Source organism: Thamnophis elegans, chromosome 5, assembly GCF_009769535.1.
Source record: "Thamnophis elegans isolate rThaEle1 chromosome 5, rThaEle1.pri, whole genome shotgun sequence".
Classification (NCBI taxonomy): Eukaryota; Metazoa; Chordata; class Lepidosauria; order Squamata; family Colubridae; genus Thamnophis; species Thamnophis elegans.
Window position 1 is genome coordinate 21,578,074 of NC_045545.1, and position 18,199 is coordinate 21,596,272.

The window sequence follows — 18,199 nt, forward strand, 5'->3', positions numbered from 1 at the left end:
ATTTTACAGTATCCTTCCCCTGCCATGTCCACCAAGCCACGCCTACCAAGCCATGCCACGCCCACCAAGCCATGCCCACAGAACTGGTTATAAAAATTTTTGAATCCCCCCACTGGAAAGAAACATTAATAGATAGGACTTCATTATGATTAAACAGAAGATCTGCATTGCTGAAACTAACAAAGAGTAAAATTTTACAAGTTTATTCTAAAGTAGATCTAATTGTGTTAAATGTCTATTTTCTAGGCTGTGCATTTATAATTGGAAAATATGTATTTTGTATTTTTATTTCACTTCTAGCTAAGAAAAGCTAGTTAAAGTTGAAATATCTACCAACATTTTCCCTTCTAGTTCTTAGATAGGTCAGCTTAGGAGAGAAAGTAGTTTGTGCTTTAAAGAAATAAAGTATTGAGCCTGCAGCAAATTGTGTTTTATATCACAGCACATCCAGTACAACAGCAGCCTATTTGTGGGGCAGGGAAAGCTTATGCAAATAGCTTATAAGGAGCTGGTCCAAAACTTTGCATACAGGAAGATTGAAATTTCAGATGATAATTATGCAATACATTAAAGCAGGTTTGAGACTGGTGGCAGCCAAATTGAGTGAATAAATTAATGCATAAAAATATGCATTAATGATCCAAGTGGTATTTTGTCTGTTAATGTCTGACTAAACAGATCAAAAAGCTTCTTTAGAAAAAAAATGTTGTTTCTTGGTGAAAGGGAAATAATTTACTCAATCTGTCAAATTAATGCTGTGATTAGAACACATAAGACAAAATGTTAAATATTTATTCATAGTGATCTTACTAAACTACACAAAACATGTATGCTCTGTCAAGCAAAATAAGGAATGTGTTCACAAGAATTTATGTCAGCAATATATTGACCTTAATGCAACAAATTAATGCACAAATTTAACATTTGTGCCTATAGTGAGAACAAGATAAGCACTTTGAGCAAATTGCATGAAGAAAATGGAGACCCCTGAGTAGAAAGTATTTTTTATTTAATACAATCACACACTGTGTCAACATCAAGGCTTCTCTGAAGGGCCACAGCAGTTAAATTCTCCCAAACTTGAAGGGATCTGGTCAAAGCCCAACAAAGCCCAAGTCAATAAAGGCAACATAAAAAAAAATCTCAGAGAGTAATATATTTTTCTATAATATGAAGAGTAAGCAATTTCCCTTTCCTGAAACTGAATCATTCTCTTCTCCTATATTATCCAATCTGTTAGAACTTAGTTGGGTTCTTTCATAACCCAATTTTTTGTATGCTTGGATTATGACTTATATCAAACTGTGGGAATCACAAAGGAAAAATCCAAATTTGTGAACAGGATGCCAGGACTAAAGCTGACCAATCCAATTTTGCCTTTAGAAATTCTGTCTGTATCAGATTATTTCTAACTACTTTGCCATCTTAGGGTTGTAAAATAATTTTAGAAGGCTCCAGCAAAAACATGAGGGATCAATTTGCTATGCCATTAGGAAAAAGACCCCAAAATGGCATGGTCTTTGGCACATTGCTGAACAGAATGTGAAAAAGTTTGGCCCACCTCTCAGGAGTAATCAGGTGGTGAGACTTAATGGAGGTTTTGTGGAAAAAGGGATATGAGGTTGCAAGAAATCATAAATCAGTATTCTTTTCATCAAAAATCTAGAAGAATATCTGCCAATTTCTCATTTCTATTTTCTTCCCTTCTAAACAGAGCTTTATACTCCCCCCGCTCCAAATCTCATGAATGATTTGAACTGGTAATTCTATATTTTCTAAAAACTGGCCCTAGCTTGAACGCACTCATAGTCAAACCAAACATTTGATAAAAGTTTTGTTCCCTGGATTTGCCCAATAGCACCTCCTGGGTATAGCTAATTAACATTTAAAATGTTAGATGGGGCAGCAACAGAGATGGTATTCTCCCAGTTCACTACGGATTTGGCAAATTGGTAACAGCAGCAGTGGGAGGTTTTGACCATCCGCCTAGACGTTATCATGGACGCTCTGCGCATGCACAACTATTGTTAGTCTGGATGTTCAATTGATCCTTGTGAGAGGGACAGTCTGGCTAGTGGGATGCGCCATGGGGCTGTAACAATAGTGTCATTAGGTCCCCAAACCAGGGATGACGAGGCCAATGAGGTGCCAATAGGAGATGTTTTGCCTCTTCCTCTAGCATTTTTCTGATTACCCTCTGCACTAGAGATAGAGGAGGAAAAGCGTATAGGAGGCCGGGGGCCCATGGGCAGCGAATGGTGTCCATTCCCTCTGACCCCGGGGATATATACCTCATGAAATACCTTGGAAGCAGAGCGTTGTGTTGTGAGGTGAAGAGGTCGAGGACTGGCATCCCCTACCTCTCGCTGACGTCACAGAAGAGGCAACATGAGATGTTCCATTCCCCACGGTCGATCTGAGTGAAACTGAGCCAGTCTGCCTATGTATTGTCGATCCCAGAGATGTAGTCTGCTCGGAGGGAAAGGAGGCGAGCTTCTGCCCACAGACCCAAAAGCCACGCCTCCCTCCTGAGAGGCTCGGACCTCTTCCCCCCATTGGCGAATTCTGTGTGCTTTTGCCATTGTGCTGTCCGTGAAGACGAAGATGTGGGAATTGTGCAGTGTCCTGAAATTGTAGCAAGGCTAGGTAAATTGCCCAAAGCTCCAGCCAATTGATACTGTGTGCACGATTGGACCGTGACCATTGGCCTTGCGTCATTCCTGCTTGGAGGTGGGTCCCCCATCCCACCAGGCTGGCATCCATTCTGAGGCATATCAGGCTACCAGAACAGTGCCCCCTGATTCAGAGCAAGTGACAGCCACCACCCCAAGGACTTTGTCACGTGTGGGGGAGTCCAAACCTGTTGTAGCGAGCAGCTGAGTTGGCTTTCAGATATGGCAGAAGAAACCATTGCAGGCACCAGCTGTGGAGACATGCCCAGAAAACAATGGAGAAACAGGAAACCATCTTCCCCAACAGATGTGACAGCTGGAGAAGTTGAACTCGTTGATGGTCACAGATCTTGCCGAATAGATCCTGAAGACTGGTCCATCGATCTGGGGAGAGGAAGATCCTGCCCTGCATTGTATTGATTAGGACCCCCAGATGAAGAATACGTGTAGCCGGGGTCAGAGAGCTCTTGGCGAGATTGATGGAAAACCCCAGCTCCTGAAGGACCCAAATGGTAGTGTGGATGTTCCTGTGAGCCTGTCTAACAGAGTTGGACTGTAGCAGGATAAACTTGAATCTGGACAGACCTGGAGCCGAGATGGGCTGCTGCTAGCTACTGCTAGGACCTTTATAAATATCTGAGGGGCTGATGATAAGCCAAAGGTATTGGAAATGTTTCTCTGCATACTCGAATCAGAGGAATTGCCTGTGTTTGTGAAGTATGGGAATGTGGAGGTATGCCTCTGTGAGATCCACCGATAATAGGAGGTCATCCTTTCAGATGCCCTCCAGGATGGATTGCAGGGAGTGCATCTTGAACCTCCGATAAATGATGAAGCGATTTAACAATTTGAGGTCGAGAATCGGTCTCCAACCTCCCGAGGCTTTTGGTACCATGAACAGATGGGAGTAAAGCCCCTGCCTTTCTTGGTCTTTTGGAACAGTCTGAATGGCCCTGATTTGCAATAATAATGAATCACCTGTTCCACTAATTGTTTTTTTTTCTTGTCCCGTGACAAAGGGCATGAAACAAAATACCTCAGGGGAGTGGAGAGGAATTCCAGGGAGACACCCCACCTGATGGTTCTTAGGACCCAGGCCATTATGTCCTCCATCGATCTGGAAACGCTGCCAGGTGCCCCCCTATTGGCAGACCCTCCAGACAGTCACTTCTGATGTCTGTAAGGATGGTTGAAAAACCCACTTTATATGATTTTCTAGGAGGGAAACCTATTCGATCCATCCTGCTGCTGGTTTGATCCCTGTTGAGGTTGTGACTGACATTGTGGACGGGGGTTAGAAAAACTTCCATCTGACTCTCAAAAGGGCAATGTCTATAGACAGAAGAGGAGGTCCAGCTATCAGGTTTGTGAAGGGTTGATTGAAGCATCTTGCATTTATCCTTAGATTCCACTAAAAGGTGTTCTAAGGGAGCCCCAGAAAAGGGAGAAGAAACTAGCCGCCATTTGGCTCTGGCATCCACTTACCATTGCTTAAGCCATAGCAAGTGTCAGGAGTGATGGAAGAGGCAATGGCTTTAGAAACAAAACGGACTGCCGAAAATTCTATTGCGGCTTCCAGCTTATTTATGTCTTGGTGAGACCTAGAGTCACTATTAGGGATCCTATTTTGCAATAGTAGGCCGACCTACTAAAGAAGGACGCAGAGGTGGAGGCCCGTATTGCCCAGGCCGAAGCCTGGTGTCCTTTGACAAGCGTCTGTTCAAAGTGCTTGTCTTCCGGTCTAAGTGAATCCTCTGGAGCGCTAGCTGCACTGGGAGATGAAAGCACTATCACCGGCAGATCTATGGTAGGGACCTCCAATCCCTTAACCAGTGCAGTGCCCACATTATAAAGCCACATATCCTGGGCATTAGGCAGAGGGCCCGAGCCAGGAGAAGACCATTGCCTCTGAAAAACGTCCATACAAATTCTAGGAGAAAGAACCACTTCCTTCTCCACAGTGCGTTTCAGAAAGAGGGGATCCTCTGAATGCCCTGTTTCCATAACTGTCACCTTAGGAGCAGGGGGAGACTTGAACCCTGCTATCTTCTTAGCCTTGAACAATAGTGAATGAAAAAGAGCCGGCTTAAAGAGGTCCACAAAGGCGGACTAATCAGGAGCCAGAACTTCATCCTCTGACAGATCTGAGTTTCTGGAACCCTGCTCTTCCTCGTCCCCAAAGATGGAAGGCTGAGAAACTGAGATTGACTAGTCAGAAGAGGCAGGCCCTGTAGAGGATCATTTCTTACATGCTGATTTGGCACCCAAATCCTTAGATCTGGAATCAGACTTTGGTGCATCTCTATGCTGCAGACTAGCAGCTATGCCGTTTTTAATAGCTGCAGATATGATAGCAGCTATGTCTGAATTTATAGTTTGAGGTGGATGGAACGCCTGAAATCCCAGGGAAGAATCCTGGACAATCTCAGAGGAAGGGCCCCTGCCCTCCAAAGATTCACTATTCACCTCCCCACTATGGAGGAAATCAAAAACCCCTGTCCCATCCCCTGGCTGAAGAGGGGAAGTTGGGGATGAAAGGGAATCCTCAGAATCCAGGGAGAACTCAGCAGGATAAGGGCTGCCAGAGGCCACAGGGATAGCTTGTAAAGGGTGTGGACTTCCTCTACCTCCAGATGCTTCCTGCCTGGTTGAGGATTTCTAGGCCTTTTGAAATTCCTTTTCTAGGGCCCTCTTGATGCAGGAGGAGGTGCACAGGTAATCCCACCAGTGGCTGGCCAGGTTAGGTGGTCCTAATAGGCTAAAAACGATGACTTCATATTAGCTTGATCTTTAGCTTGAATGAAATTTCTCTCCAACTTCCTCCTAAGTATTAAAAATAGTGCTGGAACAGTGTAGCAAGACGCTATAAAGGAGGGGCACAGGAAGCCAGGCGTGGGTGTAAGATAGAAGAGAGGTGAAACAGCTGATAGCTTAAGACATTATAAGAACTTCTCTTTTTGTACTTTTCCTATGTACTTCTCTGTTTGTAACATTCCAAAATAAACTTCTCCTTTTCGAAATGTCATGTTTGTCTCGTGTATGGAAATGCCTTGAGAATGCACAATGTGGAACAGAGCATAAAAGTAGCATCCTGGGCAGAGCCCAGGCAGTTCAGATTTTGGTGTGTTAGCACGCTGAACTCGATGCATCAATAAACCTGTTTCTCTCGCACCTTCGTGGTCTCGAGTCCTGGTCTTTCATAAGTAGATTGCAAACCTCAATCTGCTGCTACACTCTGACACCGGCTTTCGGACTTCGTTGCAGCTTTGGAGGTCTTGGCCAGGGGTCCCTGCAATTTGCCTCCATCAGCATCCTCTTCCTGGATGGTCTGAGCCTTGAGGGACCAGTCAAAGGACTGGTAGCGATGGAGAGGCCTGTGGGGAATGGAGAGATAAATCGCCTCCCATCGATGCCATAATTATCCAAGCAGCAAGCCAAGAAAAACAGTAGCCCCCAAAGCAACACTGTTAGAAGGGGCCCCGTCATTGAGCATATGAAAAAAATGGTGGCCGCTGCTGTTTCCGGCCAAGTTAAAATGGCCACTAGCAATGCCGATGCCCAGACGATGTGATGGGTTGCCTCAAACCAGTGCAGGGCCTTCGATGGAGCCGGGATGGTTGTGGTGGAGCCTGTGGAGGCACGGCATAAGACAGAGACTGCAGGGTTTCCATTCTTGAGCTTGTCCAGGGGAAGCTGGAAAAATAGCTGAAGATAGCAGGACTGGAGCAGACTCGTGGCTTCACTCACCATGCAGCTACAGTGACTATAAGCAGCTTGCGATCCTGCGGCGCGGGGAGAAGCCCCGATTAATTTAAAGTGCTTCCTCTGCACTTAAGATGTTAAAGAAGGGCATAGAGGCCAAAAAACCTAATTTTACCCATCTATTTTCTCAAAGTTGGAGGAGATAGCTAACTGCACGTCCAGTCCTCAATAGACTGAGTCTAAAGCTGGGAGGAACTACACAGGAGTTGTTACTTCACAGTTGTAGACTCTCCCATTGGATGCTGGATGGAGTTAACTCATTCTGACTGCTATCTCCACCAACTCTGGAGAAAAAAAACCTTAGTAGCGGCACCCTGGTGAGCACTACATAATGATAACTTTGGGTGCATTTAGAGTAAGGGGCCAAATTTGATGGCCTTTTAGAATAACCTTTATTACCTAACCGTATAAAGATGGATCCCTACTGTCCCAGGAAAAGACTGAGAGTAAGCAGTTCCCATTAAAATTACTCATCAAGATTTAATCATTTGTACTATCTTATTTAATGTACACTCTTTACATCTGCTTCTCAAGAGCTCTTTATTGGATGCAATGCTTATAGCAGAATCTGTTTGTAAGGCAAAACGTATAATTCAAGTCAGTTATCAGGGTCTTACATCACTATCATAAAAACAAGAAAAGTTAAAGCTGAAAAACAGCTAAGAATTTTCTCATTAAAAAAAACATGTCAAGGGATAGTTCTGTGATGAATGTAAGCAACTTTCTCTACCAATCTCTTGATAGGTCAAGAAATATGCTTTTGTAAGAAATGCTATTATCTAGATCCCTTTCAGTCTGGTTTCAGGCCTGGTTACTGCACCGAAACCGCTTTGGTTGCGCTGACCGATGATCTCTGGCGGGCCAGGAATAGAGGACATTCCTCTATCCTTGTGCTCCTTGACCTCTCAGTGGCCTTCGATACCATCGACCATGGTATCCTTCTGCGACGGCTGGAAGAGGTGGCACCTTTTTACGGTGGTTCTCCTCTTACCTCTCTGGCAGGTCGCAGTCGGTGTTGGTTGGAGGACAGAGGTTGACCCCTAGGCCCCTTAAATATGGGGTGCCGCAAGGCTCGGTCTTGTCCCCCCTCCTATTTAATATCTACATGAAGCCGCTGGGTGAGATCATTCGCCGGCACGGGATTAAATACCATCAATATGCGCCCCGTGCCAACTCAGTGTAGTGGTGGAAGTGATATGCCAGTGCCTAGAAGCTGTCAGGGCCTGGATGGGAGTGAACAAGCTTGCACTAACCCCGACAAGACCGAGTGGCTATGAATGTTGCCCCTCAAGGATAGTCCAGATACTCCATCTTTAAGCCTGGGGGGTGAAACTTTACACCCATCAGAGAGGGCCCGCAACTTGGGTGTCCTCCTGGACCTGCAGCTGACACTAGAACACCATTTGTCAGCTGTGACCAGGGGAGCTTTTGCCCAGGTTCACCTGGTGCACCAGTTGTGGCCCTACCTGGACCGGGAGGCACTTCAAATGGTCACTCACGCCCTCGTCACCTCAAGACTTGACTACTGTAACGCGCTCTACATGGGGCTGCCCCTGAAAAGTGTTTGGAGACTACAACTGGTCCAGAATGCAGCCGCGTGAGCGATACTGGGTGTACCGATACACCCATCTTACACCTATCCTCTGCGAGCTGCACTGGCTCCCTATCAGTCTCCGAACGCGCTTCAAGGTGCTGGTTATCACCTTTAAAGCCCTACATGACTTAGGACCCGGATATCTACGAGACCGTCTTCTGCCACATACCTCCCAGCGTCCGATAAGATTACACAGGATGGGCCTTCTCCAGGTGCCATTGACTAGACAATGTTGTCTGGCGGCTCTTCGGGGGAGGGCCTTCTCTGTAGCCGCCCCGGCCCTATGGAACGATCTACCCCCAGAGATCCGGACCCTCCGCACTCTCTCGGCCTTCCAAAAGTCTACTAAGTCTACTAAGACCTGGCTATTCCGGCAGGCCTGGGGCTGTTGACCTCATGAATGAGGTCCAGCCCCACTAAGAGTGAGTGCATGATGTGTTTTTTAACCTGCTTTTCCTCCCTATTTTAATTTTTTTGTATTCTTTTTAGAGTTGTTTTTATGTAAGCCGCCTGGAGTCCTTCGGGATTGGGTGGCATACAAATTCATTAAATTTGGAAATTTGGAATTTGGCTATGTTAAAAAGCACAAAACCATGATTCAAAGCATAACCAAAGCTTGAATCTTTGCTTCCTGTCACTGTAGATTTCGAGAGCTGAAACCACTTCTCTTCTTGCAAAGTTTCAACTCCCTCCTCCTTCTCCTCCTACGTCCCTTTATAAGTTCTTACAGATAACTAATACAACCTAAACCTCAAATCCCTGATCTCCTTAGCTAACTAGCGACAAAGAATCAGATGCAAAAAAACCCACTGACACCTAGTCTGTCCAAACATCTACTGTGTGAAAACTGTAATTACTTAAAAGTCTCGACAACTTTAAAATTAGAAATTAAGGGCATTAAGGTCTCGGCTATATATTGCCAAAAGAATCAATTAGAAGGACAATTTGTTCAGCAGAGATGTTGTTCCATTCTAAGGATTATCAAAAGAAAGATTCTGTGAAGGAAGGTCTAGCCACTTTACTTCCTGGTGTCTCCAATTTTCTCCTACCAATCTCTTTGCTGTCCATCTTTGAATAGATTGGCAATGAGTGATAGGGTGTCTATTTTCAGTTTGCATGACTCAGCAAGCTTCTTTATTCTTTACTTTCCTGTGTTCTACCATCTCTTCCATCATTTATTTCTATAGGGTTATAACTCCTCATAACCACCTGTTAAGCGAGGCAGTAACTATACATAAACATTTGGTGTTTTAGTAAATAAAATATTAACCAGATTGATTTATGCACACATCCTACTTAAAAAAAAAAGAGAATGTAATACAGATGTATAAAAAGGTAACATGGCCAATTGCTGACAGAATGTAGTGTGTGATATGTGTGGGTCAACATTCATTTACACCATTGAAATTTCTAAGATGATGAGAAACTGGCAGCTCCCACTTAGTTCTTAGGTGACTGTAATAAATTCAGAGAGAAACATAGTTTCCATCCAGAAAGCAGAGTATTATCTTCCTAAAGGGCAGACTACTAACAGTACAGGTAATCCTTGACTTACAACAGTTCATTTAGTGACCATTTGAAATTAAATTGAAAAAAGTGACTTATGACCATTTTTCACACTTATGACCATTGCAGTATCACCATAATCATCTGATCAAAATTCAGACGTTTGACAACTGACTCATATTTATGTTGGTTGTAATGTCCTGGAGTCATGATTTACTTAACAATTGTGCTAATAATTTAATAACAATGGCAAGGGAAGTCATAAAATGGGGCAACATTCACTTAACAACTATCTTGCTTAGCAACATAAATTTTGGGCTCAATTGTGGTCTTAAGTCAAAGACTACCTGTATTCATAGGCAAGATTTTCAATCCCTTAAGAAGTGAGATAACCAAAGATAGAGTTATCCTGACCCTAAATTAAGAACAATAATAGAACACTCAAAAGGTTTTTTTCTACTATCAAAATCACCCTAAGACAGATGACAATATTGCAACTAAGTATATTGTAGCTAGTTGCTTTTCTTAAACTCCATCCCTCTCTACAGTACAGTATTCGTGCTTTCAACATATCACAATACTTGTTCCAAACACAAAACTCAAAGCTGCCCAAAGGTTTCAGACTATAAAGAAGCAAGATTTCTCTTGACAATAGTTTATATCTGGAAGCCTGAACTTTTAATATTTAACAACACAGAGATCATTCCATCACTAGCAGAAATAACCCTGTCAACTATTTTTCCAAAGCCATTTACAGAAGATTGTATCTCATCTTAATGGCGGATAATTCCTGAAAGAACAAAGCAATTGCATTGTATTACATTGCATTACATTGTTTAAAAGAGGAACTAGTTTGCCACTATATTAACAATGTTACTTTGGCTGGTTTAAATATAGACATTGCCATGTGTATTCAGATGGTGGTGTAGAAAAGCCAAGTTGTGTTACAGGAGTACAGTATTGTAAGGGTAGGAGAGATATACAACCTTCCAATTCTTCTGACCCAAGTTACTGTGAAAAGTCCTTGGTGCTCTCTAAGGCTGGCTGTTTTCTTGGAGATGTTTCATTACCCAAAATAGGTAATATCAGTGCTTCTGGTAGTGATTACCTAGTTTGGGTAATGAAATGTCTACAAGAAAACAATCAAGCTCAGAGAGCACCAAGGACCTCTCATTTCAACTTGAGCTATTATCCTTTATTGGTACCAAGTTATTGTTGCTTCTTGAATTGTTGCTTAATGTGAGAGGAAGGAAACCATTTGTTGGTAATAAAGTCTCTACCCTTGATTATTTAGAAGCTTTCAATGGGCTCAACTGAGATAGTTTCTTCTCATTTTCAGGTAATGGGGAGGCTGAAGATGCAGAAACCCCAACTCAATAAACAATTTATTGAGCTGAATAAACAATTCCTTCCCCATTCACTAAAAGCTGGGGTGTCCTGAATTGTACTCAGTTGAATAATTAAAGCAGCTAAACAGTTTAAATAGCTACTTAAATGTTTAAATTTAGATAGCTATTATAGACTGACTAAGGAGAGGAAAAGAAAACCAAGGACCATCCAACCACCTTCTTGAAAAAAACGAATAGCAGTGATACTAGAATAAAACTGTCTCTGGTCAATTGTTGATTATAGTTAGCTCCTAGGAAGTCTAGTTCTAATCACAAATGGTTGATCCTGATGGTTCAGACCTGATTAAGGTTTTATGAGTAAGATGACAGTTCCTAAAATCTTGATAAACTCTGCAGCTGATATCCAATGCAGGCTATTTAATGAAATGTGTGGAATAAAATCAACCAAATGGTTATAGTTAGTTATAGTTTATTAAACTTGTATGCCACCCTATTCCCAGGGGGACTCAGGGCGGCTAACAAACTAGTAGGGAAGGGGGGCAATACAAAAAAACCGAAGAAGACAAAACAAGTACAGAAAACAGATTTTAAAAAAACTCCTCAACAGCCGCAACAATCCGAGTAGGGCTGGGAACTCAAATGCAGGGATAGTGTGGGGAAAATTGTTATCCAATTATAGTATACCAAATTCCCTTCTTTTATATGTATCACTAAAACTAAACAATTGGTTTTAAAGGCAATAATAAGAACTAATTGCTTTTAAAACCTTTAATAGAAATTGTATTTAAAAAAAACCCTAAACAATTGGTTGCTTATATAAATGTGACCCAGGTGGTCATTTATGAATCCAAACAAATGCATTCTTCCTTGGTGTAGTAGCAGATATACAGCATTCTAGAACCTGGGATTTTATCATGAGCTTCTTGTAGGAAATATGTATGTATAAGCAGAGCTCCTACTGTTTTCCTCAGTTCTGAAGATTAAGAGCATGAGTGTCAAACTCACAGCATCATGTTGCTGTTATGTGATGTATCACAGTATTTTTTCCCTTTGTGGAGCTGGTGTAGGCGTTGCCTATGCATAATGCATTGGGTCTAAGGGCCACCAGTTTGACAACCCTGATCTAGAGGGTAGCCTTAAATTGAAGTATGTCATCTGTGACCTCCAAAGCAGGAAAATATGTAGACATTCACAAATTCACAAATGATAGTTAAAGAATCAGTTACAGATAGACAACCTGTTTTTTTTTTATGATTGTCTGTGATTCTCACAAACAGATGAATAGAAGGCTATCTCATTGGAGGTTGGGTAGGCATTTAAGTATCAGTAGAAACAAAACTGCATTGACAAAAAGCAGTATTTTGCCAAGACCAGAGAGCCATACTTTGATCCATGAACAGAGTATTGGATAAATGTGGGAGGTTCTAACTACATGGGAGCCAGGTAGATTCCAGAAAGAAAACCCAGAAAGATTGCAGATGTAGTTACTGAGCTAAGTGAATGGCCTCTGAAACAGTTTGATTTCAGCAATAACTCAGTTGGCAAATTAGTGCACTGGCTGAAAATTAGGATGTCCTGATCATCATGCAGTTAGATTACGGCAGTAAGATTTACAGTACTTGGGGCTGCTATTGGAGATGATTTAGAGGGTGCAGCTGGTATAAAATGCAGCAGCTAGGCTGTATGTGGAACAGTCATGTTCTCTCGCCCACCCCAGTGGGACTGTGTTTTAAGGCTCTTGTTTTTCTCTTGTATGTTTTTCATTTGCCATATTGGATTTTTTTTAGGTATGGGAAGCAGGATACCAAGAGAACATGACTTCTAGTGTTGCTTTAGGCACAAAGCCTGCTGTATGATTTTGTACCAGTCATTCTCTTTTAGAAAGGTGCAATGAACAAACCAGTTCCAGTTTAGTCTGAACCTGGGTTCTAGTCCTACCTAAGTCACAAAATCAGCAGATGATCTTGCGTCAGTCACTTTCCCTCAACTCTAGGAATGCGCAATGACAAACCAACGTTTTACTACTATTGAATTGCCTATCCAACTCCTGATGAGTTAGCCTTCTACTCATCTGTGCGTGTGAATCACACAATCCATGAATACCCTGTTATCTACCTTAACTGATTCTTTAAGCATAATTTCTGACTCTTCTGAAGATCCCTTGATCCTCGGAACTGAGAAAAATAGTTGGAGACCTTATACACAGATACACGCTACAAGATTGCTCTAATAAATGAATCCTTAAGTTTTGGACCCGAGCTCCATGCAACTGGGTGAGCTCCCATTATGTGCCCCAGCTCCTGCCTACCTAGCAACTCAAAAACATACAAATGCAAGTAGATTAATAGGTGGGAAAATAACAGCATTACATGTGCCTTTGGTGTATAGTCATGCTGGCCACATGACCATGGAAATTGTCTTCAGACAATGCTGGTTCCCTTGGACAAGAAATGGAGATGAATACTGTGCCCTAGAGTCGGACGTGACTGGATAGGGAAACCTTTTTTATGTTCTATCATCTTACTTTAAATATCTTAATGATGGAAAACGTATGTTCACTAACTTTAAAACCCAGACTTGTATCCAACACTACCGTATATCATAATTGTAAACATAATTGTCATATATTCTCTACAGTTTAGAATTTGAAGCAAAAATATTTTACCTAGGATCTCTATTGTTAGTAATTAATTCAAGATTTAGGGTTGATGTTGAATCAATCATTGCTGTTTGCTCACTTCCATGGAAACGAATCTTAAGTGACTTAGGTGCATAAACTGAATTTTGAATGAATTCAACGTATTTCAGCAAGGCAGCAACAGCTGCAAGACAGTAATACCTAAGAAATGACAATCAAATGAACAAAAATACAATTTAAATAACACATTATATTATCATAGCTTTTAAGATTTAGGGCCACCAATTTTGCTGGGTATAACACAAAAATATCACGTGGATAATTTGTTTTATCTATTTACTAGGTGTGTATTTTGGCTTTTCTTCAGAACCTTTAAAATAATTATACTCTTTCTACGACGTTTTCTTTACAACTACAACCCTGCAAGATCGGTTGATCTGAAAGACTGATTGGTCCAAAGTCATTCACTGAGCTTCCACCACTGAGAATGAACCTGAACGGCAATCTCTTCAGTGCTGGTCCACATTAATAACTACATAACACTAGCTCTCACATGAAATGAAAGCTTTTTGTAGATTTATTACAAAATTTATTACCATTGACTTTTGAAAAATAAAAATGCACTCCATTTTGAAAGACAAAATCTGAAGGAAAGGAAGCTGCACATAAATCTTTATGGTTGTTTAACATTTCCACCCAGACTGGGTTTCCCCTAAGGCAGTGGTATCAAACTCAAAGCCCAGGGGCTGGATGCAGCCTGCAGGGTGCTTTGACCTGGCCTACAGGGCTGCCCAGCGAAGGATTGGCCCTCAGTGCTTCTGCCAGTGAAAACGGAGCTGGCATGCGAGCTCTGTTTTAGCTGGCAGAGGGTTGCAGGAGGTTGTCGCAGCTGAAAACGGAGCTCAGAAGCTTGTTTTCGCTGGCAGAGTGCTTAGGTCACCACAGGTGCCCCGACACAAGTGAGATCGAGCTGGCCATGCCTACCCTGGCCACACCCTCCCTGGCTCCCTGAGGTCAAACACAACTCTGATGCAGTCCTCAATGAAACAGAGTTTGACATTCCTGCTCTAAGGTTACTACTTAATTAAACAGAGGACTTTTCAGAAATTCTGACTGGAATCTTGATCTAATCAGGATCATGGTGGTGCAGTGGTTAGCATGACCATTGGCTTACCTGAAGGGTCCTTTTCTGGGTGCTACGAAGGAGAGTCCAAGCATGGGTTAAATACAGCCAATCTGCCCAGGACTGAATTGAAACTTTAAGCCACGCCTCTGGTGCCAACTATTCTTCAGATTTTCTTCAATGAAGGCACGGACAATGCACGCTGAGAAGTTCAGGAACAAAGTCAAGGAAGTCAAAACAGTATCCATAGTTCCGCAGAACCATATGACAACTGGCGGAGCAGACCCCAGGATAGGGTTGGACTCTCCTTCACAGCACCCAGAAAAGGACCCTTCAGGTAAGTCAATGGTCATTTTCCTGGGTGCTGCTCTGGAGAGTCCAAGCATGACACCCCTTGATGTGGTCTTGAAAGTGAACAAGTGTGAGCCACACTGCTCTCAGTTCTAATCAGTTGATGCTGTGGGACGCTTTGGGTGGTGACCATCTGCCCTGCGCAATCTGGTTGTGGAGATGAGTGGCCCAGCCGAATAGACTGGCATCCGTTGTGATGGTGAGACGGTCTGGCTCTTTGAAGAGGGTGCCCTTCGCCAGCGCGGGGGACAACCACCATTGGAGAGACTGACTTACCTTCAGAGAGACTCAAACCAGCTGTTGAGAGTTGCTCATGTTGGTCCTCTGGTAGGGCAGGAGCCATTGTAGGTGTTGCGAATGAAGGCGTGCCCAAGGAACTATTGACAGGCACAAAATCATCTTGCCGAGGAGTTGTGACAGCTGCAGCACCGATACCTGTGACGAGTGTAGTACCTGCAACACCTGGCTTCTGATGCTTGCCAAGCGCTCTGGAGACAAGGAGACCTGGCAACTGGTGATGTCGATGATGGCGCCCAGGTGTTGCAGTGTGGTGGTCGGATGCAGGTGACTCTTTTCTCTGTTGATGGAGAACCCGTGATGTTGGAGGGTTTGCAGAGTGTGCTCCAGGTCTTGTACCGCTTGTTGCTGTGACAATGATTGGATGAGGACGTCACCCAGGTAGCAATACAGGCGCACTGGGTGAGATCTCAGGAAAGCTGCCACCGCAGCTAGGATCTTCGTAAAGGTTCGAGGTGCCGAGAACAGGCCAAATGGCAGAGCCCTGTACTGGTAGTGGCAGCCTGCATAAAAGAATCTCAGGAACCTGTGGTGAGCTTTGCGAATGGGGATGTGGAGGTAGGCCTCCTTGAGATCTATGGATGTTAAGAGATCTCCTGGCCTGATGCCACCCAGAAATGACTGAAGGGATTGCATCTTGAACCTCCAGTATGCTATGCGATGATTTAACTTTTTAAGGTCGAGGATCCCCCTCCATCCCCCTTTGGGACAAGGGAGAGTATTGAATAAAACCCTGTCCCTTCCAAACCTGGTGGAACTGGTTCTATGGCATCTATGTCTCTGAGGTGAAGGATCTCCTGTTCCATGAGAGCCTTCTTGACCGGACAGGAGGGGGTTGGACACCGAATAAAGTGTCGGGGAGGTGGAGAAATGAGTTCTAATGTTAGACCTATGTGTATCATCTGAAGGACCTACTGGTCTGATATGATCCGCTCCCATTGGGCGTGGAACAGCTGTAGACGCCCTCCTATGGGAGCTGTCCGCTGGTGGTCACTTATAGCGTCTGAAGGGTCAGGAATTGGACCCTCCGCGATAGGGACATTTGGAGAAGGACCGTTGACGGTTCCTGTCACGAAAGGGCTGACAGTCCTGAGACCTATCCGTGCCCTGAGAGTATGGATGTTGGAAGGAACTGGAGATAGATTGCTCCGAGTTCCGAAAGGGCTGCCTCCTATAGGTCTGTGAACACTTCCGGTCAGATTTTTGTTGACTGAAGGCATAACCTTCTTTTTTTCCTTGTTTTCAACCAGGACGGGGTCTAGGGCCTCCCCAAAAAGCTTGCCGCCCTTAAAGGGAGCCAAGGCAACCTTCCACTTGGATCGCATATCCGCGTTCCAATGTCTGAGACATAAGAGGGGCCTGGTAGTGACATTAGAAGCCAGGGATCTGGAAGCAAATTTGGCAGCGTTCAGGGTAGCGTCAGCAGTGTACTCTGTTGCTGCGATAATTTTGTTGACATCCAGTTTTCAATTTGGTATCCCCCGCCGGAAGCTTGGCTAGGAGCTGTCTCAGCCAGAGTAGCACCCCCTGGAGAGGAAAGACGCAAAAACAGAAGTTTTAATGGCCCAAGCTGCCGCCTGATGAGTTTTGTGGCAGGCGTTCTCGGTCCTTTTGTCCTCCGCCTCGAGCCCTTCCAATAGTTCAGGGGGGAGCACTGACTTGAAAGTGAGCTCTGCCACAGGCACATCCATGGGAGGCAATTTCAGTGTCATCTAGATTTGGGTCAACCGTGTACAATTTCTTGTCATTACTACTAGGGGTGGCAAGGGTGCCTGGCTGCGCCCATTGTTTTTGCACCACATTAAGAAATGACTTTGGAACTGGCACAATTTCTTGAATAGGTTCTGGCTCCTCAAAGAGTCCCTCGCTGAGGTCCTCCAGAGCAGGAGCAGTCAGAGCTGGGATGCTAGTACCCAAGCGGTTTGAGGTTTTGGCTTTGTTCAGAATAGTTTTGAAATTAGTATACTTGAACAAGCCAGAAAAGGCCGGCTTGTCAGGAACAGCAGCCTCATCCCCTGAGAATTCTGGTTCTACCCCTGGACCAAGGTCCTTCTCCCAGTCAGAATCCTCACTGGCCAAGGAAGAATGTGATGACTGAGGGGGCTGGGCCTGAGTCACTTCTTGTGAAGGTCCCGGTGTCGGGAGTGGGCGTGATTTGCGCAGGCGCTTGGCCCGTTGCAACATACTGGCCTCTATCCCTTGGGAAATGGCTCTGGCAATGACATCCTGCATTTCTACGGAAAGATTGGGTCCACTATCTTCCAGTGGGCAAGCTATGGGTGGGGGCTGAATGACCGGTTGTTGGGGTGCAAGGGTCCCCACTGTGACCGGCTCCTCCTCCAGATCAGACTGACATGCAAATAGATCTGCTCGATCGGCCATAGAAGGCCCAGGGGAGCCTGCCATTGCAATGGAATCAGCAGAGGAGAATTCCTGGCCTTCATCCTAACTCTCTAACATTGGAAGATCCTAACTAGGTTAAACCCCGGGTGAGTGATCCCCAGGGGAAGCAGGCCCGGCTGTCTGGGCCTGTAGTTGAGCCCTAGAAAATTGTTTCTCTAAGGCCTTCTGGCGTCTGATGACATCTCTGTCTAGGCCAAAACTCTGCTTAGTCCACTGCCTAGAGTAAGGCTTGCTTGCTCTGATGGCCTCCCCGGCTGCTTTGCCAGCCTGTCTGGTATCAGCCCTGCTGTGGAAGGACCAACCTGCTGCTCCTCAGGGGCCCAGTCTGCCATGATTAAATGTGGGAATGTAAGGCCTGAAAGGGAACTTTCCCCCACTCACCACCTCAGACAAACAGCCTTAGTGCTCTGGTGCAGAGGCACTGAAGGCAAGAGCAAGCAAAGCTCAGCAGTCCTTTGATTCTGAAGGAGAATGGTGCGAGCTCCAAGCTCCCAGCACTCACGC

At 44.3% G+C, this 18,199-nt stretch overlaps 1 protein-coding gene across 1 annotated transcript in view; it reads right to left on the minus strand.

Moving 5' to 3' along the window:
- MSH4 (mutS homolog 4) overlaps nucleotides 1-18,199 on the minus strand; it is a 75,870-nt gene that overhangs the window by 34,477 nt on the left and 23,194 nt on the right. The window contains exon 6 of the mRNA XM_032217800.1: nucleotides 13,549-13,722. Within this exon, the coding sequence (XP_032073691.1) occupies nucleotides 13,549-13,722 (174 nt within the window). The remainder of the gene's footprint in view (nucleotides 1-13,548; nucleotides 13,723-18,199) is intronic.